Raw genomic sequence first — 25,849 nt, forward strand, 5'->3', positions numbered from 1 at the left:
CTGCTCCTCCTGGAAAGGTATAGAGGAGGGAACACAGTCACCATGGATTGCTGCAGAGGCAGATCTTTGTTCAAAGCCAGCGGGATTTAGCCTGAGCCACTGCCAAGCTCTGTAGCTGGACCAACTCCTGACCTTTTTCTTCCCTGGTTTCTCTGGAGACAAAGGTGAGTGAGAAAAAAGCTCTGTTGGAACCTCTTGGTGGTCCTCTTCTCCCCTTGACAGTGATCAGTGAGGACAAAAATCCCAGCTGAAACCTTCTCTCCTGGCCCTGCTCCCCAGAGCAGCACCTGCCTTCAGAGCTCATCACCTCCCCACTCTGCCATGGCCAGGCAGTGATGCCAATGGGACCCGACAGTCTCCAACGTGTTGCTGCAAGGAGCTGTGAGGAGGGGAGTCACACAGAAAGGGAGGAAACAGCTTCATTGAATTTATTCTTTTCAGCTGCTGTCTCAGTGTGCTACCTTTAACTGGGAGTTAAATATTCGTATAGAAATGGCTTAAATTGTTCCCAACCCTGTAAGAAGGGTACAAACAGCAGGTTAGAAATCACAGCTGATGGGGAAACAGAGTGAAAGCTCTGATCAAAGAATGATCCACAGGGATGTAAAGCAATTAGAAACATTAGTTAATGGCTTGTTCCTGGGGCTGCTTGTACCAAAGCCGTGGGGTTTGTTGGCATTGTGGCGAAATGAACTGGAGAAACTTCTCAGTGCTGGCATATTTTTGGAGACAGGGAGTCTTCACCCAGGTGCTGGACATTTTTCAACCTCCCCATGGCATCCCCACACCAACAATCCCATGGATATTTGTTAAAACACTGCTCTGGATGACATAGATTTCTCACATCTGAGCAGGAGCACCTTGAATTAAGAGTTGTGCCAAAACCTTGGTCATGGCCAGACTCTGGCTGTAGTTTGAATTAAGTGATTTCTGCGCACCAAACCAAAAAGAAGTCACAGGACTGGTTGTATTTAATCCAAGGGACTGGTCCAGGAGCAGTGACTGGGATTGAATGGGAAAGTCTTCACTGCCAGCAGAGCAAACGCCTTCTGGGGGGTTTGTGCTGGCTCTGCCTCTCCCTCTTCCCCTGTCTCTGCTTCCTGGCCAGACTGGGCTCCATTCTGTTGTTTCTTCAGCCCCATCTGTCCCTTTTTATCCCTTTTCTTCCATGGTTTCGCCGCTGTCGATGCTGGGGTGGCTCTGCCATCGCCGCTCGCGGTGTCTTGGAGCAGCTGGTGCTGGCAGTGACCCAAGGGCTGAATGGTGCTGGTCAGACCATTTTCCTCACATCCTCAGGATTGCTGCGGCACAAGATGGGGGTTTGTGGATGCAGTGCTGAGAGTTAGACCCCATCTCCTCCCTAAACTGCTGCTTTGCCATTCCAGGAGCCAAACTGGTCCCTGGGACTGGGGGCAGCTTCCTTCGGCTGGCACGGAGGGTGTGAGGGAGGCTCTGGGTTCCGTGGTTGCTCTGCAGTGGGGCCAGACCACCCCTCTTCATTTTTATTCCAGCAAAAGCAGGCAGCAGTGGGCAAAACTCCACAGGGAATGTAGAAATTGGGGTGAAAAGGGTCTGAGCATCAGGGCAGGGGGTGGCGAGCGAGCAGCCACGTGTGTACGTGTCAGGGTTAGAAATCGCTGCTCCGCTGGGCACGCCGGAGGAGACGGGAAAAGACGCAGAGAAAATCAGTTGCCGCCGCGTTTTCCAAAATCCCGAGCGAGCGTTCCTGCTCGCCGCCGCTTCCAAGAAACGGAGAGAACCGAGGAGGAAAATTGCGGTGATTCATCGCGGGCAGATCGGAGGCAGGAAATGAGAGTTTGCTGCCTGCCCCGTGCCCGGCGTGGGCTCCGTGGGCTCGGGCTCGCCGGGGCCTGGCTGCCGGCGAGGGCCTGACACCCCCGGCTCGAGCATCCCTGCGCCGCGGCCGGAGCTGCCGGAGGAGCCACCGGCGAGGCAAAAACAACCGGCGGAGGCCGAGAGCGGGAGCAGCGGGAATTTTTCACCTGCGTTTCTGCGGAGCCATCCAAGCGAGAGCTGCCCGTGAGCCGGGGGGGTCCAGCGGGATGCGGGTCCCAGGGGATGCTCGGTGCCTGGTGTCACGCATCATCTAAATTGGGGGGCGGGCGGGGGGGGGTCAGCATCCCTCCTTGGGGACCCCCAGGGTGGTCGGTGGGCTGGGGGCTCCATTGAGAAATGAAGCGTGGGAAAAGGGGGGCGGGGCTTGGGGGCTGCCTGTCCGCGGATTGGCTGGGGGAGGGGGGAGACCCCCGAATTGTGCCGGGAAGAAGAGGGGCTAGGCTGCGCTTGTGACGGGGAGATGGCACCGCAGGGACCCCCCCAAACCGCCGAGATGCGCCCGGGGCAGCCGGACCCCCTCCCTCCGCCCTCCCCCGTTTGCAGCAGGCGGCGCCGGTCCCAGCCCGGCCGAGGGCTGCGCAGCACGAACCCGCTTGGGGTGGCCGGAGAAGGGTCCGGCGCACCCCTCCATGGCTGCTCGGGACAGAAAAGGACCCCCCAAATCTGCTGCCCTCGTCGCTGGTGTTTGGGGATCACCCCTGGAGAGCCCCGGGGGTCTCGGTGCTGCTGCGTGGCCGGCGGGAAGTGGGATGGTGGATGGGAGGGGGAGGATGTGGGGAGACCCCAAAACCTTTGCTGGAGTTCGGGGTGTGAGACTGCATGCACCTCGCTTGGGGTCCAGAGCGTCTGTTCGGCATGCAGGGACTGCCTGGGTTTCAATTGGGAATGGAATGTGAGCACTGCATCCACCAGCAGGGACTGCTTGGGTTTCATTTGGGGATGGAATTGGGCACTGCATCCATCACGTTTGGGGTGGGGATCTGGGGACCCTCACATCACCGTCGGGGTCGGGATGGGGACGTGAGGGATTGCCTGCATACTGCTTGGAGTGGGGACATGGCAGCCTGGACTGGATCTCAGGAGTAGAAGATGGAGACCCTCACATCACCTGTATGGTCAGGAGGCTGGAACCCTTGTGCTGGGGTTGGGACCATTTCACTGGGGCCGGGGCCTGGGGACATCTGCATTGGCGTCAGGACTTGGGGAGCTCCGTGCAGGGGCTGCAGCACCTCCCCAGGGCTCAGCGGGCTGGAGACAGGGGACAGCGGGGGCAGGTTGTGTCTGTCCCCTCCCTCCCCGCAGGGACAGTGACCGGGGGCCGGACCCAGGCTCCCCGTGCTTGTTGCAGCCCCATCACCCTGGAGGGCTCCGGATAACTTAGATGCGGCATCGGAGTTGCCTGACGCCGTCCTGACCCGGCCTTCACCCGCACTCCCCGTGCCATGAAGAGGAAGCCGGGGAACGGGCGGGGGCCGGACCCCGCGGCCCCCCAGCAGCGAGCCCGCTCTGTCACCAAGCCAGCAGAGGTGATTTACCCATGGCAGGGGAGGGGTGACACCCCGAGATGAGATTTGGGTGCTGTTGCACCCTCATGATCCCCCAAACCATCATCTCTGCCCTGGGGGGGCATCGTGGGGGGCTGTAGCTGACCCCAATGGGGTTTTTGCCCCCCAGTACGTGGGATCCTTCACGCTGGAGGAGCCGGAGCTGCAGCAGCGAGCGGGGCGGGTGGAGGAGCAGCTGCGGGCGCTGAAGGTCGGGATCGAGCACTGCTCCCCTCGCTGGGAAACACAGGGGGGACCCCAAATAATGGGGGCACCCCCAGGGGCACAGCCCAGCCCCCAGTGCCACATCTCCCCCGGACAGGACTGTCCCCGCAGGAGGTCGGTGCTGCTGAGGTTCAGCTTGCAGGGCCTGAAGGTCTACGGAGCTGATGGGGAGGTAGGGGGCTGGGGGGGTCAGGGGGGGTGGGCAAGGGGTGCTAGGGCTCAGGGGGCTGAGTAGGGGCGTCAGGGCTCTTATGGGGGTGTTGGGAGGGTCAGGGGTGCTGGGGAGGAGGACCAGCGTTGATGGGGAGGGAGGGGAGTCAGGGATGCTGTGAGGGGTCAGGGGTGTTGGGGGGCTGGTGAGGCGGCCAGGGGTGCTGAGGAGGTGGGTGGGGGTCCGAGAAGAGGAGTCAGGGTTGCTGGGGTTGGAAGGTCACGGGTGCTGGGGAAGGGGGTCAGAGGTGCTGAGGGGTCAGGGGTGCTGGGGAGGTGTCAGTGTTTAGGGGGGCTGTACCTCTCTGAGCGCTGCTTTTCTCTCGGAAGCTGTTTTGTGTGTGCAAGCGGGGGTGCCCCTGGGGCGGTCCGGGGGGTGCCCCTGGGGGGTCCCAGGGTACCCCTGACCCCCGCCCCGTCCCGCAGACGCTGCTGATGGCACACGCGCTGCGCCGCATCCTCTACAGCACCTGGAGCCTCCCCGACCGCCAGTTCGCCTTCGTGGCCCGCAATCCCCAGAGCCCCCCCAGCGCCCTCTTCTGCCACCTCTTCGTGGGGCTCCCGGGAGAGGTGGTGGCCCAACCCCGCCCCGACCCCAACACACCTTCATTATTTTTTTTTTTTTTTTTATATTTGCACGCAGCGTCTTTCGCCTCCCCCAGGTCCAGACCCTGCACCTCCTGCTCTGCCGCTCCTTCCAGCTCTGCTACCTCCTGGCGCACCCCGAGGAGCAGGCGGCCGAGGGGGAGCTCCCGGGGCCGGGGGTGCTGCGGGAGCCCCTCAACCCCGAGGAGGTGTCACGAAATGTCAACGCCCTCGTGTCCTTCCGGCGCCTGCCCGGCCTCGGCCCGCTGGGCACCGGGGTAGGTGCCCCTGCCCTGCCCTGCCCTGCCCTGCCCTGCCCTGCCCTGCCCTGTCCGGCCCGGCTGCTGCTCACACCCGGGATTCTCACACCTGGGGTCCTCACGCTTGGAGTACTCACACCCGAGATTCTCACACCTGGGCCTCTCACATATGGAATTCTCACAACCGGGGCTCTCACACCCGGGATTCTCACACCTGGGGCTCTCACACCCGAGATTCTCACACCTGGGCCTTTCACATATGGAATTCTCAACCCAGGGCTCTCACACCCGGGATTCTCACACCCGGGGCTCTCACACCCGGAATTCTCACACCTGGGGCTCTCACACCCGAGATTCTCACACCCGGAATTCTCACACCTCAGGCTCTCACACCTGGGGCTCTCACACGGCGTTTCCTGGCTCGGTGCTTTGGCACAGCCCATTTGTGCTTAGGGTCTCGCAGGGCATTTCCCCCACACGGCGTTTCCCAAAATATTCTGTGCTGAAAAGGCCCCACAAGGGTGATCAAGGGCAGCTCCTGGCCCTGCCCAGGACGGCCCCGTTTCTCTCACAGCTCTCTGTGTATTTAGCACAGGGGGTTTTGCACAGCTCCCAGGCAGCCCTTGCGTGGCCTTTTCTCGCATTTTGAGCAGGACGCTGTCACTGCACACACCATCACCTGGTGCCTTGCATGGTTTCCTTGCATTTCCTCTTTGTGCAGCTTTTCTTTGCACAGTGCTGTGTGTGCAGTGTTCTGCACAATCTTTTCATCCGAGGGTTGCAGGGCCCAGCCCCGCACACTGCTCTGCTCATCCTACCTGAAATCGCCTTTCCCTGAGGGCCTTTCCTGCCATTGGCCACTTTGCACAGTTACTTCTTGCACAGCTATTCCTTGCACAACTATTCCTTGCACAGCTATTCCTTGCACAACTATTCCTTGCACAGAAATTTTGCAGGAGGCCACTTTGCACAGCTATTCTGTGATGGTGTTCACAGGGGTCTCAGGTTGAGGGAGGAGATGAAGATCTGACTCCATGTTTCAGAAGGCTTGATTTGTTATTTTATAATATATATTACATTAAAACTATACTAAAAGAAGAAAAGATTTCATCAGAAAGCTAGCTAAGAATAGAATAGAAAGAATGATAACAAAAGTTTGTAGCTCGGGCTCTCTGTCTGAGCCAGCTAAGCTGCGATTAGCTATTAATTACAAACATCTAACATAAGCTAATCAAAGATCTACCTGTTGCATTCCACAGCAGCAGAAAACCATTGTTTACATTTTGTTCCTGAGGCCTCCCAGCTTCTCAGGAGGAAAAATCTTAAATAAAAGATTTTATGAAAAATCTTAAAGAAAGGATTTTTCATAAAAGATGTCTGCGACACTATTCCTTGCACAGCAATTTTTGAAGGAGTTTTTACAGCGCATTTTTTCCTTGGTGTTTTTTGCACAGCACTTTCTTTCCACGATAGTTTTTGTAGAACTTTTTTTAACACAGCATTATTTCTCATAACTTTTTTTACATGGCACTTTTTGCACGGTGGTTTGTGTGGCTGTTTTGGCATGGTATTTCTTGCAGCAGTAAAAATGCTCTTCACAGCTCTTTTGGCATTGCGGTTTTGCACAGCGTGGTGATTTTTTTGTATTGGCACCGTGGCATTGTTCCAGGGTGTTCTGCATGGAATTTCTTTCTGCACATCATGTTTTGCACAGCATTTTTTGCACTGCATTTACCCCACAAAGCTTTGCACCTTTTTTTTTTTTTTTTTGGTGGTGTTTCGCACAGCTTTTTTTGGTGCCGCATCCTTTGGGCAGCATTTTCCCCGTGGTGTTTTACCTGACATTCCCCACTGCCAGAGCCCCCAGGCCGCTCTCACAGCCTGTGCCTCCCCCAGGAGCGGCGGCCCGAGGCGGAGGGCAGAGCCTGGCGCCCGGGGAACCCGTACTGCTCGCCGGTGCTGGTGCGCAAGAAAGCCATCCGGAGCAAAGTGCTGCGCTCGGGAGCCTACCGGGACTGCGGGGCCGAGGGGCAGCTCCACCAGCAGCCCCGCGACGCCGGTGAGTGCCGGGGGAAACTGAGGCACGGGGACGCGCGGTACCGCCAGCGTTTGGGGCGGAGAGGGGATTAACGCGCTCCCGCAGCGGCGGCGGGAGGGGAAGGCAAAGGGGCGAGGAGCTTGGCCTTCCTGCCCGAGAACGAGAGCGTCCTGGCCGAGAGCGTGTGGTCCTTCGCCGGCATCGCCAGGTGAGAGCGCGGGTGCGAGCTGCTGATCCTCCGCACGCACCTCACCTGCCTCACCCTGGGTCCTGCCCCACCCCGGGCCGTGCCACAGTCCCGGCCCCGGCTCCTGTCCCACCCCAGCTCCTGCCCCATCCCCGGGTCCTGCTCCATTCCCGGCCCTGCCCCATCCTCATCCCCTGCCCCAGCACCAGCTCCTTCCCCATCCCTGGCCGTGCTTCATCCCCAGCTCTGCCACATTCCCGGCCCCTGACCCACCCCGGGCCCTGTCCCACCTCCACCCCTGCTCCAGCTCCTGCCCCATTCCCAACCCCTGCCCCAGCCCCAGCTCCTGCCCCATTCCCGGCCCCTGCCCCAGCCCCAGCCCTGCCCTACCCTGGGTCCTGCCCCAGCCCCATCCCCATCTCTGGCCGTGCCCCATCCAAGGTCTGCCCCATCCCCATCCCAGCCTCATCCCCATCCCTGCCCCACCCCGGGCTCTGCCCCAGCTCCCGCCCCAACCCCTGCCCCATCCCCAGCCCTGCCCCATCCCCATCCCCGTCCCGCCGCCGCCTCTCCCGCAGGGCCGCGGGGGTCTCGCTGCTGCGGCGGGACGTGCCCGGTTCGTTCCTGCTGCGCGCCGAGCCCGGGCTGCCCAAGCGCTGGTGCCTGTGGGTGCGGGCTCCGTGCGGCGTGGTGAGCTACGGCGTGCTGCGGACACAGCACGGCCGCTTCTGCGTGGAGGTGAGCCAGGGGGCTGCCCGGGGGAGGAGCAGCGGGTGCGGCTACAGCGGGATGCAGGCGGTGCAGCCTGTGAGCCCCTGCACCGCTGCGGTGTGCCTCGCTGCATGGGTATGCCCGTGCACGGATGCACATATAAATGCATTTATCCGATACTCTGTGTGTGTGTTTGCAGCACCCATGCATGGCTGCGCTGGGGCTGTAAGTGCCTTTGTGCCTCACTGCGCCGGTGTTGGTGCAGGACAGGGATGCGCTGCTGTGTGCGTGCACCCAATGCACCCTTGCTGTGCTTGTGCATGGCTGCACTGGTGCCTTGGTGCAGGGATGCACCAAGGTGGGCTCGGGTGCAGGTGTGGGTGGTGGGCACATTGATCCACAGGTGCCATGGGCACGGCGCCCAGGTACCCCTGGGCGTGGGTGCACTTGCTCATCCACCCTTGGCTGAGTTTTGGGTGCACCAACACCCAGGTGTGTGATACATGAGTGCCCAGGTGTGCGTGTGGTCCCCAGCCAGGTCTGGGTGCTTTGCTCTGTGGGTGTACCTGGGCGTACCTGGCACACACAGTGCCCCAGCTCACGCAGGGCATGCACGGCTGTGCTGCACTCACGCCCTCACCTGTGCCACGGCTGCGTGGGTGCCGTGGCTCTGTGTGTGCCCGCCGCAGAGCCCGGGGTGTGTGAGGTTTGTGGGGGTGTGCTGCACTCGGGCACGCCGGGATTTGCTGCGTGGGCGCTCGGGTGCATGGTGCAGGGGTGTGTGCGGGACAGCCTGCGCGGGCGGCTCACCTCTCGCTCTCCCCTCTCTCCCGCCCGCAGCACTCCAACGCCGAGTTCTCCAGCGTGGCCGCTCTCCTGGCTCACTACTCCGGCCCACCGGGGGGCTGCTTCTGCCGCCTGGGCCCCGGCCGGCGCAACCCCGGCTACGAGGAGCGGGACCCGGGCGGCGGCGGGGCCAGCGCGGGGCCGGGAGAGGCCGCCTGGGCTCCCGCCGCCCCCGCCGGGGCACAGCACGAACGGGGATAGCCCCGGGACCCCGCACGGCCCCCCGGCACCCCCGGCTCTCACCCGCTGCCTGCCTTACCCCGGCCCCCGGCCGCTCCCCGCAATAAAGAACGGCTTCGTGCATCGGAGCGGGGCTCGGCTGCTGCTCACACCGCCCGCGGCGGGACGCGCTGCACGCCCGTGTGCTCACACCTGTCTGCTCACACCGGTGTGCTCACACGCTCTCCTGCAGGCTGTGGCGCTGCTGCGGTGTTGCACTGGTGTTCACGGGAGGTTGCACACCCACGTGCTCACTCACCCTCGCCTGCACACGCAGGGGCCACAGCTGCGCATCGGTGCCATCGCACACTCGCGGCACTGTGCACACTCACGGTCTGTGCCCTGGTGCACTTCCCCCTGCACACCTGTCCTCATGCACACCCCGCTGCACACCTGTCCTCGTGCACACCCCATTGCACACCTGTCCTTGTCCACCCCTCCCATTGCACACATGTCCTCGTGCACACCCCATTGCACACCTGTCCTTGTCCACCCCTCCCATTGCACACCTGTCCTTGTCCACACCTCCCTGCACACCTGTCCTTGTCCACACCTCCCATTGCACACCTGTCCTCGTGCACACCCCGTTGCACACCTGTCCTTGTCCACACCTCCCATTACACACCTGTCCTCGTGCACACCCCATTGCACACCTGTCCTCGTGCACACCCCGTTGCACACCTGTCCTTGTCCACACCTCCCTGCACACCTGTCCTCGTGCACACCCCATTGCACACCCGTCCTCGTGCACACCCCGTTGCACACCTGTCCTCGTGCACACCTCGTCCCACACGTGCGCGTCCCCCCCCCGCGGCAGTCACGTGACTCGGTGGGCGGGGCCTCTCTCCCGGCGCGGCCCCGGTCGCTGCGGAGCCCGCGTGCGGCCGCTCGCGCATGCGCGGGGCCGCCTCCCGCCGCCGCGCTCTCGGGGTTCGCGCGCCCCTTCGGCCAGCGCGGCACCGGCGGCGTCGCCTCAGGTTTTCCCTTGCTCAGTCCCCTTGGGCGTGTCTCGGCTCACAAAAGTTACTTCAGGGTTTCTTACCCTTGCGTTTTCCGCCCTTCAGCTTCCCCCCCGGGTTTCTCTCGCAAACCCTTCCCCCTTCAGTGTTCTCCCCCCGACCTGCGCTGAGTCCCCATCAGACCTGTTCCCAGCTTCCCCCTTTCCCTGCATCCCTCCCCGGCTCTCTTTCTCCACACTTTCCCCTTCTCCCACAGCCTCCCTCGCTCGGGGATCCTTTCCCTGCGTGCCCCCAGTGAGGGGTAAGTGCTTCCCTCCCACAGGGGGTGCAGATGCCCAGGGTTAGGCTTGCCCCAGCCTCGGGTTCCAGCCCCCGGTACCCCCCAGTCTGTGGGACTGGTCTGGATGGGTGGGGTGACCTGAGGGGAGAGTCTGACCCGAGTGTGTGGGGTTGACTCTGGTGTGTGTGGGGCTGACCCCGATGTGAGGGGCTGACCCCCGTATGTGGGGCTGACCCCAGTGTGTGGGGCTGACCCCGATGTGAGGGGCTGACCCCAGTGTGTGGGGCTGACCCCGATGTGAGGGGCTGACCCCGATGTGAGGGGCTGACCCCAGTATGTGGGGCTGACCCCGATGTGAGGGGCTGACCCCAGTGTGTGGGGCTGACCCCGATGTGAGGGGCTGACCCCAGTGTGTGGGGCTGACCCCGATGTGAAGGGCTGACCCCCGTATGTGGGGCTGACCCCGATGTGAGGGGCTGACCCCCGTATGTGGGGCTGACCCCGATGTGAGGGGCTGACCCCAGTGTGTGGGGCTGACCCCGATGTGAGGGGCTGACCCCGATGTGAGGGGCTGACCCCCGTATGTGGGGCTGACTCCGGCGTCCGTCACTGACCCCCGTGCCCGTCACTGTCCCGCTGTGGGTGGCGGGGGTGGCGATGGCCGCGGAGCTGGTGAAGGTGGCTGTGCCCTGCCGGCCGCTGAGCGGGCGTGAAGCGGCCCTGGGGCACCGAGCCACCGTCCATCGTCGGCGGGGACAGCGCACGGGGCGGTGCCTGGTGCGGAACCCCGCGGCCTCCGCCCAGCCTCCCCACGCTGTTCGCCTTCGACGGGGCCTTCGGCGGAGAGCTCAGCACCCAGCACGTCCACAGTGAGATCGCTACCCCCTGGTGGAGGTCAGTGGGCACCCAGGGCAGTTTTGGGCACCACAATGAGTTCCAGGAGCGTTTGGACAATGCTCTCAGGCACAGGGTGGGATTGTTGGGTGTCAATGCAGGACCAGGAGCTGGGCTCTGATCCTTGTGGGTCCCTTGCAGCTGAGCATGTTCTGTGAACACATAGCTCAGGAATGGGGCTGAGGGGTTTTCCAGGTGATCCCTAAGGAAAGCAGGATCCACTTGACCTTCCCCACACTCTGCCCATGGCAGGGTGGTGGAACAAGATGAACTTTAACGTCCCTCCCAACCCAAAGCATTTGGGGTTCCTGATTTATGGGCAGAAAGCCCTGTCCGCTGCTTCAAGAGGCTTAGCTACAAGCCTGGGCAGCAGAGGAGAGCAGACAGTGTTCCAGCAACAGTCTGAGAAATTGAACTTTGTTAGCAGCCAGCATGGCACTAAGGAGAGAGTTACATTTAATTGTTTTAAGTGGATGTTTATATCACAGAATCCCAGAATGGTTTGGGTGGGAAGGCACCTCATCCCATCCCATCTCCTGCCATGGGCAGGGACACTTTCCATTATCCCAGGCTGCTCCAAGCCCTCTCCAGCCTGGCCTTGGACACTGCCAGGGATCCAGGGGCAGCCACAGCTGCTGTGGTATCAAACTGATGATTTTAGGGACAAATTTACTGTCGAGTGAGAAACCTTAGAGAAGATGGGGAGCCTCAGCCTGGATTAGACTGGCAAAAGGATGGAGGATCCCTTCGTTTCCTTGTTAGCAGGTCAGCACAGGAAACAGCTGAGGTGAGAAATGAACCTCTTAAGCAAAAAAAGACCAACCTCCCTCCCCAAAGTGTTTTGTTAGAAGAAGTAACATGGATTAAATGGCTTGTGATGGTTTTAAGATGGAAGTTCCTAATCATGAGAACAAGCAGGGCTAGAAAAAATTGATATTAGAAAAATAGGTTATTTTTTCTTATTTAAAACTTAAGAAATCCAGTTATTTTTTCTTCCTACCACACTTCTCTGAAATAAGGGCAAGTGACAGTGAACAGCTTGCCAAACAAAAATTATTCAAAGCTAGAGACCATCCCCTTGGCCACCCCACAACCAACTATTGTTCTAGTTGTCTCTTTCAATCTCATAAGATTTTTGTGCCCTATGGCAAAAATATTATAGTTTGCTAAGTGTTGGTATTGTCAACTGCTTTTCAACACCTGCACTGCTTCAAGATTCCTTGTTTTGAGAGAAAAACATTGATTTATATGCTAATTTTGTAATTGCTATACTCTGATGACGTGTGAAGATTAAGCAGCCATTTGATGTTTACTTCCAGCTCTTCCTTTAAAACACCTTTTGAGGGGGTGGCAATGAATCTGGACAATGTGTTTCCAGTTAGGAAATGATGGTGGCTGTTTTCTCTGCTTTTCCCCCATCTCCAGGGTCTCATGGAAGGCTACAATGGCACCGTCTTTGCCTATGGCAGTGGGAAATCCTTCACCATGCAGGGAGCTGCAGATTCTTCCTCACAGAAAGGGATCATCCCCAGGGTGTTTGAACACATCTTTGAGAGTGTGCAGGTGAGTGTGAAAGAGATCCTGGTGAGGTTTGCTAGAAAGACTTTGGTGTCCTGTGCCAAGAAGTGAGTGCTGATGGCATGGAGTGTGAATGGGGACAGGTTTGGGGTGCACTGCTCTATGGTATTGTCAGACAAGGGGAGAGAAATGATGCATCTGACTCCATTGATATCAGAAGGCTAATTAATTACTTTATTATACTATATTATTTTGTACTATATTACATTACATCAAAACTGAATCTGCCAAGCACTCAACTCTGCACAGAATCTCGTGACTCTCAGCCCACAGTCCTGACACACACACACACACCTGGCCCTGACAGGCCAAGGAAACAAAACACCATCACTGTGGATAAACAATCTCCACATTGCATTCTATTTTTGCACAGACACGGGCACAGCAAATGATGAGAATTGTTTTTCCTTTCTCTGAGGTTCAGAGAATGTGAAACCCAGAAATATTCTTGGGAAGAGCTGTGCCTTGCTTTACTCTGTGAGGAGAAACGTGGCTACACTGCTGAAGGCTGTGGAGAGTCACCTGAACTGTCCCCTCATGCCAGGTGACACCGTGAGCTTGAGGTGTGGAAGGAGCAGGAGTGCCCTGCAGTGAGTGCTGAGTGCTTCCAGCTGCAGTGAATGGCCAGGGGGGGTTGGATGAGGTGCTGAAGGGTGGGGGGCACCCAGCTGTGGGAGAGGCTCCCTGTGCTGGGCAGCCTCAGCCCCAAATCCTCCCTGGCTCCCCAGTGTGCTGGGAACACCGAGTTCTGCTGAGAGCTCCTGCCTGGAGATCTACAATGAGGACACATGGAGCTGACACCAAGCAGAAGCTGGAGGTGAGGCAGGCTCAATGTGTCTTGATTAAGTGCTTTAATTAGCTCAGATGGGTGTTACCGTGACTTAAAGTGCAACAAAGGTCTCTGTCTGAAGCCTGAGTGCCAGAATATGAAGTTACATGAGGAATATGGAAGCTAAGAGGGACTTTTGAGGGACTTCAGTGAAAGTTTAGGAAGAGGGAAGTTTAGTGGCTGGTAGCTCAGCAGCAGTTCTGTGAAAATCCTTCACTGGACAAGGCTGGAATAAAGTGCTCATGGGGCAGTCTCTTCCTCATCCTCTTCATCTCATGCTTGTCTCTATAGCAAGAGGATTCTGGGCTTTATAAATGTTTAATCTGATCTAGTGGAGCCACAGATGATCTCTTTATCTGCCTAAACAAAAAAGGCTGATCCTTTTTGGGGGCACACAGCAGGTATTTTTCCCCATGGGAGCACATGTGACATTTACAGGATCACAGGAGGGTAAACTCTCCCAAAATCCTAACCAGGGGGCTGACCTTTATAAAATTTACCTCCTGGTGGCTTTGCAGATCCTTTTGTATGCATTCCTGGAAGGAGCTAGAAATCTCCTGTCCCAATTTATTTCCTTGCAGGACTGCCCTGGTGTATCAAACCAAGGCTGTAGCACCTTGCAACGCTCTGGGACGGCAGCAGACCCAAACTGCCTTACAGGGCAGGTATTTCTAAAGGCAAACCCGTCTCTGCTCCATGTTCCAAGCGTGCTTTGCCTGTCTCCTGCAGAGGGAGAGTGGGAGCAGGGGACGCTCGCTGCGGTTTCCCTTCCTTTGTTCCCCACCGGCGGTGACAGGGGTTTCCATGGTGACACGATTGGCGCTGGGCAGAGCAGTTTCCAGGGTAACTCTGACACGCTGCCTGTTGCTGCCTGTGGAAAATGCATGGGTTTTATGATTGGCTTCTGGCAAATATTCAAATGAATATTGTATGTGTTGTGTTAGAAAGTAATGCTGTATTAATTCTCTTAAGCAGTTGGTTAAATGTAGTTTTAGGTTATAACAAAATGTTAAAATAGAAACGATGCTGTGTAGGATTCTTTTTTTTAAAGAAAAGACTAGCAGTGAGACAGCAGCCACAGGACACCTGAATCTTTCAGAGAAAGAGAATTTATTGCTCCATTATCAGGAGAAATGAACTTCTTCCTGCCTCAAAGGCGCTGTCAGGATTCAGAGGAAGAAGTTGACACTGCCCAGACAGAATCCTGTGTTTGATGGAATTTATGCATCATGGATGAGGTGTATGAATATGCAACAGGCTGTTGCTTTTAAGGGTTAATCCTCTGTTAATGTGGGTCCTTTTCCGGGCTTGTGATGCCCAGAAAGAGGTACCCGGACTGCCCATAACTCTTTGTCTCTATTGTCTCATATTGTCCCAATTCAAATTGTCCAAATTGTTATTACTCTAATTGTATTACTCTTTTTATAACCATTTTATTACTATTAAACTTTTAAAATTCTAAAAACAAGTGATTGGTGTTTTTCCCACTGCCTCCACCAAAGTACTTGAGGGAGTGTCCTGCCCAAACAAACCCCAAGCTGCCCCATTGCACACCTGAGCCCTCCAATTCCCCCAGAATCCCAATTTTGTTCATTCCTTTGCCTTCCACCTCAGTGACTGCAGCCCTGTCCTGGGTCAGGAGTTCCTCAGGGACTCTGCAAGACCCCCAGACAGAGCCAGGCTACTCCTGGGGCTCTCAGCAGCACAGAGCATCACAGTGACTGAACCTGGGTTCATCCTGGGCATCATGGCTTTGGAACAAGGATAAATCCCACCCAGTTAAGTGTTCAGCCACTTTTGCTCTGTTCTGTAGGACTTTTTTAACAGCAAACACTGTCTTACATCATCTCTTGTGAACATCACTGAGCCTCCTCTTTGGAAGTCACAGAGCCAAATGTGGTCTGTGCTGCTCCATCATGACAACCGTATCTCAATATCCCAGCTGACATGATAAAGATAGTTTTGGTGATGAACTTAGCAGTTGTGGGGTGTAACAGAGCTGTGGGAAATTAACTTAGCTCATTTAAAATTCCCATTTAAACTCCCATTTAAAATGTGGAGGGGGCTGGTGTAGGAGTGCAGGGATCTCTGGATTATTTTGTATTTTTTGTGTAGGTTTGATGGGTAACTCAAAGTTTTGGATATTTCCATTGCTTATTAACATTCTGTATGAAACTTTTCATCTGTGCAATTGATAATTACTGAGAAGATGCTGTTGGGTATTTAATGCTCTGTCTCAACCCAGAGTCCCAAATAGGATTTTTGTTCATTTAAAAATTAATTTATCTGGAGAAAAATGGTGACAGTTCACCTGTGTGTGATGGGTGGTACTTTGGGAATGTTATCAGTGAGCTCAAGCCACCCACTCAGAGCAGAGAGTTCAGCAAAGCACTGGGAACAATATCTGGGAATATTGTATTAAAAAAAGCTTCCTATGGCTGAGGAGATCTTACAGCCTTTGCCATAATAGGTGAGATGTAATTTGATTCTTGTTTAAAATATGCAGCTTAATAATAGAGAAGGTGGAGGGTGGATAGAAGCTGGGTTCCTCATGGCCTGGGGGATGTCTGAATCAATCAGCAACTTTTAGCTTGAATTCTCTGAGCCATGAAGGTGGTTCCCTCTTTTTCTGTGGTTTTATTCCTCCTTCAGAAATCAGGCTTGCTGGTGGCAGTCAGATGTGGTTTTCTCATACTGAGCCATGGGCAGGGACACCTTCCACCATCCCAGGCTGCTCCCAGCCCTGCCCAGCCTGGCCTTGGGCACTGCCAGGGACCCAGGGGCAGCCACAGCTGCTCTGGGCCAGGGCCTCCTCACCCTCACAGGGAAAGATTTCTATAGATCTCATCTAAATTCCCCCTCATGAAACAAACTGAGAAGGAAAAAAGTTGTATAAAGTCATGGTCTGATCATGTTACTTGTAGAGGAATTTGGCTGAAAGTGTAAATACTGCTGAAATATGTGGAGAGGGATGTGTGTGTGTTCAGAGAGAGCAAGAACAGGCATGAATTTTTACTGTTGAGAAAAGCACTGAACTGTGCAGATTTTAGATTAGGTAGATATTTTCTTACTTCAGGGAGTCAGGGCCCAAAGCAGACAAAGAGCAAGGCTGGAGCAGGATGTGGTGCCAGAACAGCTCTGGTTCTTGACTGTTGAGATGTTTCCTCCTAAGACTGACTGGGAATTGTTTCTGTGCAGATGAGGGAGGGCAGGATCACCTCAGGGCTGCCAAACTCAGCTTTGTGCATCTGGCAGGAGGTGAGAGACAGGCAAGGACTGGTGCCACTGGGGAGAGGCTCAAAGAGGCCACCAAAACCCACCTGTCCCTGTCTGCCCTGGGCAATGTCACCTCAGCCCTGGTGGATGCCAGGGGCAGACACATTCCCTACAGACTCCAAGCTGTTGGGATCTTTAGCTGTTCAGACTGACCCCAAGAAAAGTTCCAAAGTCTCTTTTCCCAGCCCAGCACTTGAAGAAGGAGTCAGGGCTCTTCATTTCTCAGTCTCAAGGCTGTTTATTGTATCTTATCTGTAAAATTCTTTCTCCTGCCCTGCCGAGGTCCATCCAGCAGGACAGTTCCAGGCACTCTGCCTGCCCCAGGGTGGTGTTATGTCTTTTATTATAAAAACTTCAATATTTACAATTACTTTCCAATACCTATCACCTATGTTAGACAGTGAGCTTCTACTCTAAGCCTATCTGTAAGTGCCAACATCCCAGCAGAAGATGGAGGCTAAGAAGAAGGAGAAAGGCTGGACATGCCCAGTTCCCTCCATCTTGCCTCCTGAACCCCCATACCAGAAACCTAAAATCTACTTTTCCACCCTGTGGTAACTTCACTATCATTCTACCTAAACTGTTGTGGCTTGCAGATCTTCATCTAAGGTTGGTAATTTGCTCCACAGGTCATAATCAAACCCAGAGGTGTTTTGGACAGCCAGAGGGATGTTCTGGGTTCCCACACAAGCTGACCAGGCTGCTCCAGGACTCCCTGGGGGCAACGCCAGGACCCTGATGGTGGCGTGTGTGTCCCCAGCTGATGACAGCTACAAGGAAAGCCTCAGCACCCTGCACTACACCAGTTGGGCCAGGAACATCAGGAACAAGCCCTGCATCAACCAGGACCCCAAGGACACCCTGCTGAGGGAGTACCAGGAGGAGATTGAGAAGCTGAAGGCCATTCTGGCTGAACAGAGGGCACAAGTGACTTGTCAGATAGGAGAGCCTTTACTGGCTGCAGAGATGACAAAAAAAGGGAGATTTACACATGAAATGTTGGCTAAATTTTACCTCAACCTTTCCTTTACCTACTGGAAGAAGGATCCTCCGTTCTGGTTACAGACTTTTCCTTCACTGCTGCCAAATTGACCTTATTCTACTGACATGGCAAAGACCATCTCCACAATCCAGTGTTTTCAGTAGTGGCAAATTCTGTTAATAAAGGCTGACATGATTCAAATCCATGGTTATTTTTGGTGATTGTGGCTAGAATTTGGTCAGTTGCAGAAGAGAGGTTTCAGCAGGAAGAACAAAAATGAGCTGCAAAAGAAATAATACTGTAAAATTCTTTTTTGAATATATCTATGTATGTTTTCAAAGTAACCATTCAGCCCCTTTTCTCCTACAATGTGTGTTTTTGACACTACTAGGGAAGTTTTGCCCTCCTTATGGCAGTGCCTGAGGACTCAGCCCAGCCTCTGTCCTCTGGAGCAGGAATAGGAAATGTAGGAGCAAATGAAGGGAAGAGCAGGCTTTAAGGAGCTGATCACCTTTGGAGAATTAGCCCCTAAAAAAGGGCAATTTTCAGCAGGGGATTAAGGCTGTAGGATGACTTTTTCCCCCTTTCTGCCCCCTTTCAGAAACAGCTGTGAACAAAGGTAATTTCCTTGCACTTTTCATCTTCCTGGTGTCTCTTCTCTCCCAAATCTGTAGCATAGCCCTGGAAACAAGTCCTGGTTTTCTTTGAAATAGATACTTTTATGTATAAATACCATCCAATTACATTCACTTCCATTTTCCCCTGAAGCTGGAGCCTCTCCCTCTCTCCCCACACCTCTGGAGCCCCAGGCTGGCAGCATTTTGGCAGTGAGCACAGTTTGAAGGAGCACAGGGGTTGCCATGTTCTTTCCTGGCACCCAGATTCTTTGTTCTCTTTCCAGGAATTCTGCTGACAATCCCACCCTGTAACTGTGAGTGATTTTTTATTTCTACTTTGCTTTGTAGGGCTTCTACCTGCTGGGGCTGCTCACCTGGAACAAATCCAGCTCCCTGCCTCAAACCCCAGGTGGATCTGGAAGCAGAGAAGCAGCTGATCAGAAAAGTAAGTTGGGAAAAGTGGCTTTGACTAAAACTTTTTTCATAGTAATCATTACAAATATGGTTCAGCCTTTCCAGAACACTTCTCTTCTCCTATTTTTCTCTATTTTGTAATCCTTGGACTTCTCCTATGAACACCATGTGTTATGGAGGCCCTGTGCCTTATCATAACCCACCTCTTGTTTCCACTTCTCTGGGGATGGATTGGAATGGATTCCCAGGAAGAATTTTTGGAGGAACTACATGTGAAATTGTCAGAAAAGAGAGGAGTAGAGTTGAGGAAAGCAGTCGTCAAAGGTGTTAGGAAGAATACAGAGATGAGGAAAAAGAGGAATACAGAGCCAGAGGGAAACAAAACTCTCTCCTTGCTCTTTAGAAAGTTCATTCCAGGGCACCACAACCAGCCAAGGCAGCCATTTCTAGGGCTGAACAGTCACTTTCATCAATAACAATCACTCCTGTGTGTCAACTTAAATCACAGGAATAGTCAGTGAATGCTGGTGGTGGAGTTGTATTGGGATGGGCACAAGGTGTGACCTGGAATGGGCCTGGATGTGACCTCAGGGACAGTCCTGGGGCTGTTGCTGTGCATTGCAGGAGTTCCAGGAGAGGCTGGCCCAGCTCCAGCCCAGATACCAAGCAGAGCAGGCATCCTGGAGAAGGACATCAGCAGCCTGAGGGATGACTTTGATCTCAAGGTGTCTGTTCTCCAGCATCTCCTCAGGAAGGGAGCAGCTGTGGAGGCTGTGCAGCCCAGCCCAGGTTCCCTCAGCAGCAGGGACTGGTTTTGCACTCACATCTGTGGCAGCCACTGCAGCAAGTGCTGCCTGGCAGCAGCAGTCCCTGCTCTCAGCCCGTGCTCATCCACAGCAGGAGCAGGGACTCTGCCTCTCCTGGATTTAAGACTCTGTCCCAGCTTTGTCCTCTTCCCTATTTCCCTGACTTCTTTCCCTGTCGGGACCAGCCTGACCCTGACCCAAGCCTGTAAGCCTTGAGGCAATGAAAAGCCTCATTTTGAGTAAAACACCTGCTTTTTGCCCACGTAGCAGTTTTCCCCCTGCTGAGGGCAGCGTGGCAGAGTTCCCCCTGCCGAGGGCAGTGGCTCTGGAGCAGGGTCACTGCTGTGTCCCCTCCCCTGACTCTCATCCCGAGGGCAGGGCGGGGTGCCTGCCGCAGTCTCTCCCTCCGTATGCAAATGTGCTGCAGCACTTGCTCTCCCGGTGGATTATCCACACCATCGCTCACTGCAAGGCAGATATTCCTCTCACATCCCAGAAATGCCTCCTCTCCCTCTCCATTCCTGCTTTTCATGGACACCTGCAGTGCCTCAGAGCATGGTTGGCAATGTGCTCACACAGCACTTATCACCCACTAGTAATTCTTGAACCTGTCTTCTTCATTTTTGGTGCTATCACTTATTGAGGTGAAGGTTGAGAGGTTCTTTATTTCCTCCCCCTCTGATTACAAATGTGCACCCTCAGCTGTGGAATGGATGATTTTTGGAGCCTCTGAAATGGATTATTTATCTCCCAGCCCTAACAATCTGCATTCCTTTCCTGATACACCCTCTCAGTGTTTCATGGTTTTTACTGACCAGCAGAAGCAGGTGAATGACAGCCCTTTTCCTTTTAGACACATCATTCCCAGCTTTGGGGGAAGGCTCTGGGAGATGGTTTCACAGATTTCTGTCTAGTTTTGCACAGCTCATTACCAACACTGCATGTATTTCCTCTTTTCAGCTGACACACAGACTAGAGCAATCTCTGACCACACACCTTCACATGAAGATGCTGTTGCTGCAGCACATGAAGAGCCAACATCAGCCCTCCAGGCTCCTTCTCCCCTCAGGATGAATAACCCTGAGAATTTGTGGGCAATTCTGTCTGTTAAGGGAGAGATCTCCAAAGAAACCCTTCATTTGGATTTGATATCAACATTACCTGAGTGGGTAATGTTGTGCTTCATCTCCCCCAATAATCCTATTTCAGGAGCACTGAAATAGGGCTGGGATATGAGGGATGCAGGCTTGGACTTGTGCTCAGCCCAAATCAAAATCAACCTGGCTCAAGGTTTTCTCTTTGCGAGAGAATTCCCTCAGCCAGAGCACACCACCACTTACTGGAGCAGCATGGGGGCTTGGGCTGCTCCAGAAATACAGGATTAAAGCAAATTCTCCTGATTTTTCACTTCCTCCATTGTGTGGAACTACGTCCAATTAGAAAACTGAAGCTAAGATATGCTGTGACAGTCTGATTCTGAACAGTTCTGTGGGTTTTAACCTGTTGTTCTGTAGGTTTTAACCACTCTTTCAGCTTCCCTGTGGTGTGTGCTCACTCTGTTGGGTCTCTCCTGGCTCAAACAGGAGCTGCTATGAAATGCAGAACAGCAGTGCCTGTAATTCTTTCTATTAAGGGAGACATCTCCAAAGAAACCCTTCATTTGGATTAGATATCAAATGTTAGTGCTCCTATTGTAAGAATAAATCCTATTCCTTTTGTGGCAAACAAGAGAAAATGCCCTTCTAATCACATTGTTAAATCCAGGTTCTGTGCAGATTGGGCAGGAGGGTTTGGTTCCACAGGTGTGGGGATTTCAAAGGCACTGCTCAGGCTTTACACATCAGGGCAGCTCAGCAGAGCAAGATTGAATCCTTGCATTCAGTGTGTGTTAAGCACAGGAAAGGGAAGGTCACCTGGCAGGAGCAGTGCAGAAGAATAGCAGGTCAGTTCTGGGGGAGAATGAGCCATTTCACAGGGTTTGGAGATAATTAGGAGGCTGTTATCAGTAAAAGGGTTATCAGCCAATTTGAGACAGGGCTGGCCAACCTGAGCTAGACAAAGGAATGCTCTGGAGCATGGCTTTATTTCAATATTCCATGATTTCAAACATAGCCCTGTGCCAGTGCTGCATTAACAACACTGAGGTGACACAAATCATGGCTGATACTGCCCCAAAATGGAAACCATACTGTGGCTTTCAGATCTAACACTCCCACATCCAGCAGTTAAAATAATTCTCTGTGTGATTTTGGCACCTTTTGTGCATCCTTGAAAAAAAATATATTCAGTGTTTATTTAAATATAAATACACAAAACAAGGGTTTTAAAGATAATTTTATGAGCTTTATTATGGATTTCTGGACATCCTTGTTGACTGACTCCATGCTTTGCCTTTGTGGAGTATTTTGCCCAGAGGAGCTGTGGGTGCCCCGGGATCCCTGGAAGTGTCCAAGGCCACGTTGGACAGGGTTGGAGCAATCTGAGAGAGCAGGAGGTGGCCCTGCCCATGGCAGGGGGTGCAGTGAGATGGCTTTAAGGTCCTTCCCATCCCAAACCACTCTGGGATTCTTTTTATGACAGAAAGTGTTAATAATAAGTACAGTCTACTATGATTATTCAGGGCAGAAAATCTTATCATAATCCCCAATTTTCTGTGTTCCCAAATGTCACCCATGGAAGGACATGGCTCCTCCAGGCTTGTGAAGCTGTTCTTGAGCTGGTGTTCCCTTCTGCAGGTGCTGCAGCAGCAGCTGCTGGGGGGAGCAGGCTCAGAACCAGGAGCTGAAGGAAAAGCACAAGCCCTGCAGGAATCCAGCAAGGACAGCAGTGAGCAGGCTCTCCTCAAGGTCTATAGCTCCATTCAGGATGTGAAAAATGCATGTGTTTTATGATTGGCTTTTGGAAAATATTCAAATGAATATTATATGTGTTGTGTTAGAAAGTAATGCTGTATTAATTCTATTAAAAAGTTTTAGGTTATAAAAATTGTTAAAATAGAAACTGTGCTATGTAGGATACTTTTTTTAAAGAAAGGACTTGCAGTGACATAGCAGCCACAGGACACTTGAATCTTTCAGAGAAATAGAATTTATTGCTCCATTATCAGAAGAAACGAATTTCTTCCTGCCTCAAAGGCACTCTTGGAATTTGGAGGAAGAAGTTGATGATGACCAGACAGAATCCTGTGTTTGATGGAATTTATGCATCATGTATGAGGTGTATGAATATGCAACAGGCTGGTGCTTTTAATGGTTAATCCTCTGTTAATGTGGGTCCTTTTTCGGGCTTGTGCTGCCCAGAAAAATATACCTGGACATCTGTAACTCATTGTCTAATATTGTCCTAATTCAAATTGTCCAAATTATCATTACTCTAATTGTATTGCTATTTTTATAACCATTTTATTACTATTAAACTTTTAAAATTTTAAAAACAAGTGATTGGCATTTTTCACACAGAAGGAGGTTCAAGCCAAGAGCAGGGCTCTGGAAAAGGTGCAGGAAAAGGTGAGGGAGCAGCTCCTTCCTCCTCCACATCCTCATTTTTTGAGTTCCAGGGCTGTAGGTTTAGAGAATGACTCTGACTGTGTCAGGATTTCATACACCACATTGTGTGTGTGAGCTTTTATGAAATCTCTCATGTGAAAAATGCCAACCACTTGTTTTTATAAGTTTAATAGTAATAAAATGGTTATAAAATAGTAATACAATTAGAATAATAATAGTTTGGACAATTTGAATTAGGACAATATGAGACAATAAAAGCAAAGAGTTAGAGACAGTCTGGGTACCTTTTTCTGGGCAGCATAAGCCTGAAAAAGGACCCACATTAACAGAGGATTAACCATTAAAAGCAACAGCCTGTTGCATATTCATACACCTCATCCATGATGCATAAATTCCATTCAAATACAGGATTCTGTCTGGGCAGTGTCAACTTCTTCCTCTGAATCCTGACAGCGCCTTTGAGGCAGGAAGAAGTTCATTTCTCCTGATAATGGAGCAATAAATTCTATTTCTCTGAAAGATTCAAGTGTCCTGTGGCTGCTATCTCAGTGCCAGTCCTTTCTTTAGGAAAAAAAATATCCTACATAGCACAGTTTCTATTTTAACATTTTGTTATAACCTAAAACTATATTTAACTCACTACTTAAGAGAATTAACACAGCATAACTTTCTAACATAACACATACAATATTCATTTCAATATTTGCGAAAAGCCAATCATAAAATACACATTTTTCACACCTCAGGTGGGACATTAAGCTTTTGAAGCCCAAACCCTCCGGCTGTAAAGGCTCTCGGTGTGTGACACTCGGCGGGAGGAGCACGTGTGGGATGGGAGGGGATGCGACTCCCTCTGTCGACCTTCGGATCTGCTGCAGCTGCTGCCAGCTCTGAGCTCGCTTTCTGGGGCAAGAAACAAAACATTACAGTAATGCTCTTCAATTTTACGTTTAAAATCTTCATTTTCAAAACACTTGAAAATCAGTTTTGCTCTGATAGTTTGTGGTAGAATCAGAGGGTGTGCAAAAAATTTACATTTGTGTGTACAGTCCTAGACCTGCATGTGAAGGACTTGCTTTATTTGTGTAATCAAAGAAATATTGCAATTTTTTAACCAAAGTTAGGAAATTCCAGGAGTTCTAAGACCACATTAGTAAGATTAGCTTCAGGTTCATTCAAAAATCATCCCTGTGGAGAAACATGAGAAGACTTTCTTTAAAACAGACATGGAATAATCTCTCCCTTGGGCAGGGACACCTTCCACTATCCCAGCCTGGTCCAAGCCTTGTCCAGCCTGGCCTTGGACACTCCCAGAGAACCAAGGGCAGCCACAGCTGCTCTGGATTTATTGAATTTTGTTCTGGATTAATTTAATTTATTTTACTTAATCCTAATTTGTACCTACATTACAAAACTTTCCAAATATTGAAGCTGGCTCGTGGCTTAGGGATATCATCCAAGCTGAGTACTACTAAAATTATGGTGACAGGACAGAATCCAGCTCCGATCAATGGTGGGTGATTGAGTGTGGTTCTGCTGGGTTAAAATCCTAGTTTATGTGTTGGTTTGTTGTTTTTGAGAGGGTTCATATAGTTCCCATAGCCTCTCATTTAAATTCAGTCCAGGGAGCAGAGGAGCAGTGGAAGTGGTTGCCGATGAAAAGGGGTACAAATACGGAGTATGACAGAAAGGGATACAAATACAGAGTATGACAGAAAGGGGTACAAATACAGGGTAAAATAGTAACCCTTAACAGCAGCAACTAAAGGCAAGTCCCAGAATTCTAACATGCAATGTTTAACAACGGACCAACACTTCAAATTAAGACCCTACCAACTTCATTAATATCAACTAGCAATTACCACTCTGAAAAAGAGCTCTCATCTCCAGGGCTTCATTTCTCACAAAGGGACAGTGCCTGGGGAGAGGAGGGCGCTGTGGGGGACAGGGAGGTGACCCTGCTCGACAGGCCATGCTCAGGCTGCATGCACTCTAACATCTTGCACACACAATTTGTCTGGAAAGTGTGAGTAACAAAGGTGCAGATCCCTCGGGAATCTGAGCAGTGCCGGGATCAGGGAGCGCAGCCAGCAGGAGCCCCTTTAGGCACCAGGAGAGGTTCTAAGATCTGCCTGGAGCCTTCTCTCCTCCAGGCTGTTTTTACCCCAGAACTAACTTTGCCCTGTTTGGGTGGATGAAGAGCTGTTCCCTGCAGTGCTCAGTGGGGCTGAGTGCCAGAATTGTGAGAGAAAAATGGAGATGTTCAAGTGATTGTTCTACACACAATGACCGTCTCTTCCCACAGCGGTTCCAGCTCTGCCTGGCCGGACAAGCCCATCGAATGAGAGCAGGGAGCCAGCGGTACGACCCATTCCTCCTCCATTTCTATCCCATTTTACCAATTTTGCCTCATTGCTGGCGCTGCTGACAGCGTTTGCCACCTGCAGCCCGAGGATGAGCACTCCAGGCTGGTGCTGGACAGGAGCGACAGTGAAACCATCGCCAGCAGCTACTTCTGATCCCGAGCTAGCCAGATCCTGCAGCTGGACCTAGGTAATCCCCTTTGCCCCGATATCACCGGCACTCCTCATTTTCCTCCTTTTCCTTGAGAAATCAAACGGCGACCCACCCAGGCCCAATTCTGCCTTAACCCCTTGACCTCTCGGGGGCTTCTCGCAGGACGCAGCCGCATTTTGGGGTCCCGCACTGCCCCACCACACACACACCCCCTTCCCCTCCTGCAGCTCCCGCTGGCTCTGCGGGCAGCACCGCGCCCCAGGCCCGGCCCTTGCGTCTGCAGCCCCTGGCGCCCACGAAGGGCAATGCCAGCTCCAGCGCCCGCCGCTTCTGACCCACCGCAGGAGGGAGGGGACGGCGGCGGGGCCCTCCCTGTTCCGCGGCGATGGCGGCCGCGCTGAGTCGCGATAGCGCGTGCGCTGCGTCCCAGAGGAGAGGATCTGTCTGTCGCTGATTGGCTGGAGGCCGCTCGGCGCTGGCGCTGATTGGTTGGAGGCTGCCCGCCTCTG

General features: G+C 53.1%; 2 protein-coding genes across 2 annotated transcripts; both read left to right on the forward strand.

Annotated features, from left to right (window-relative positions):
- Positions 1 to 1,861: 1,861 nt before the first annotated feature.
- On the forward strand, positions 1,862 to 8,684 carry SH2D5 (SH2 domain containing 5). Its single transcript, XM_059487620.1, has 10 exons — positions 1,862 to 2,040; positions 3,206 to 3,383; positions 3,532 to 3,612; positions 3,724 to 3,798; positions 4,263 to 4,406; positions 4,499 to 4,699; positions 6,542 to 6,740; positions 6,825 to 6,927; positions 7,485 to 7,644; positions 8,458 to 8,684. The coding sequence occupies exons 2-10, from the start codon at positions 3,300 to 3,302 to the stop codon at positions 8,662 to 8,664; spliced, it is 1,254 nt and encodes a 417-aa protein (XP_059343603.1). The 5' UTR covers positions 1,862 to 2,040; positions 3,206 to 3,299; the 3' UTR covers positions 8,665 to 8,684.
- A 1,894-nt stretch (positions 8,685 to 10,578) lies between these two features.
- On the forward strand, positions 10,579 to 25,674 carry KIF17 (kinesin family member 17). The gene is given in 17 exon segments (XM_059487259.1): positions 10,579 to 10,728; positions 10,730 to 10,796; positions 10,799 to 10,815; positions 12,241 to 12,440; positions 13,122 to 13,181; positions 13,183 to 13,226; positions 16,421 to 16,623; positions 17,190 to 17,211; positions 17,214 to 17,432; positions 18,446 to 18,475; positions 18,478 to 18,542; positions 19,136 to 19,187; positions 19,190 to 19,284; positions 22,053 to 22,184; positions 22,779 to 22,823; positions 25,271 to 25,376; positions 25,568 to 25,674. Coding segments are annotated over 17 exon segments (1,614 nt in total).
- The last annotated feature ends 175 nt before the right edge of the window (positions 25,675 to 25,849 follow it).

This window comes from Ammospiza nelsoni, chromosome 22, assembly GCF_027579445.1.
Source record: "Ammospiza nelsoni isolate bAmmNel1 chromosome 22, bAmmNel1.pri, whole genome shotgun sequence".
Taxonomy (NCBI): Eukaryota; Metazoa; Chordata; class Aves; order Passeriformes; family Passerellidae; genus Ammospiza; species Ammospiza nelsoni.

What these genes read in the sequence shown, in the direction of transcription:
- SH2D5 (XM_059487620.1), top strand. Translation starts at nt 3,300, where the DNA reads ATGAAGAGGAAGCCGGGGAACGGGCGGGGGCCGGACCCCGCGGCCCCC. An exon ending in TCGTGGGGCTCCCGGGAGAG is followed by an intron (nt 4,407 to 4,498) that starts GTGGTGGCCCAA and finishes CGCCTCCCCCAG; the next exon opens with GTCCAGACCCTGCACCTCCT. An exon ending in TCGGCCCGCTGGGCACCGGG is followed by an intron (nt 4,700 to 6,541) that starts GTAGGTGCCCCT and finishes CCACTGCCAGAG; the next exon opens with CCCCCAGGCCGCTCTCACAG.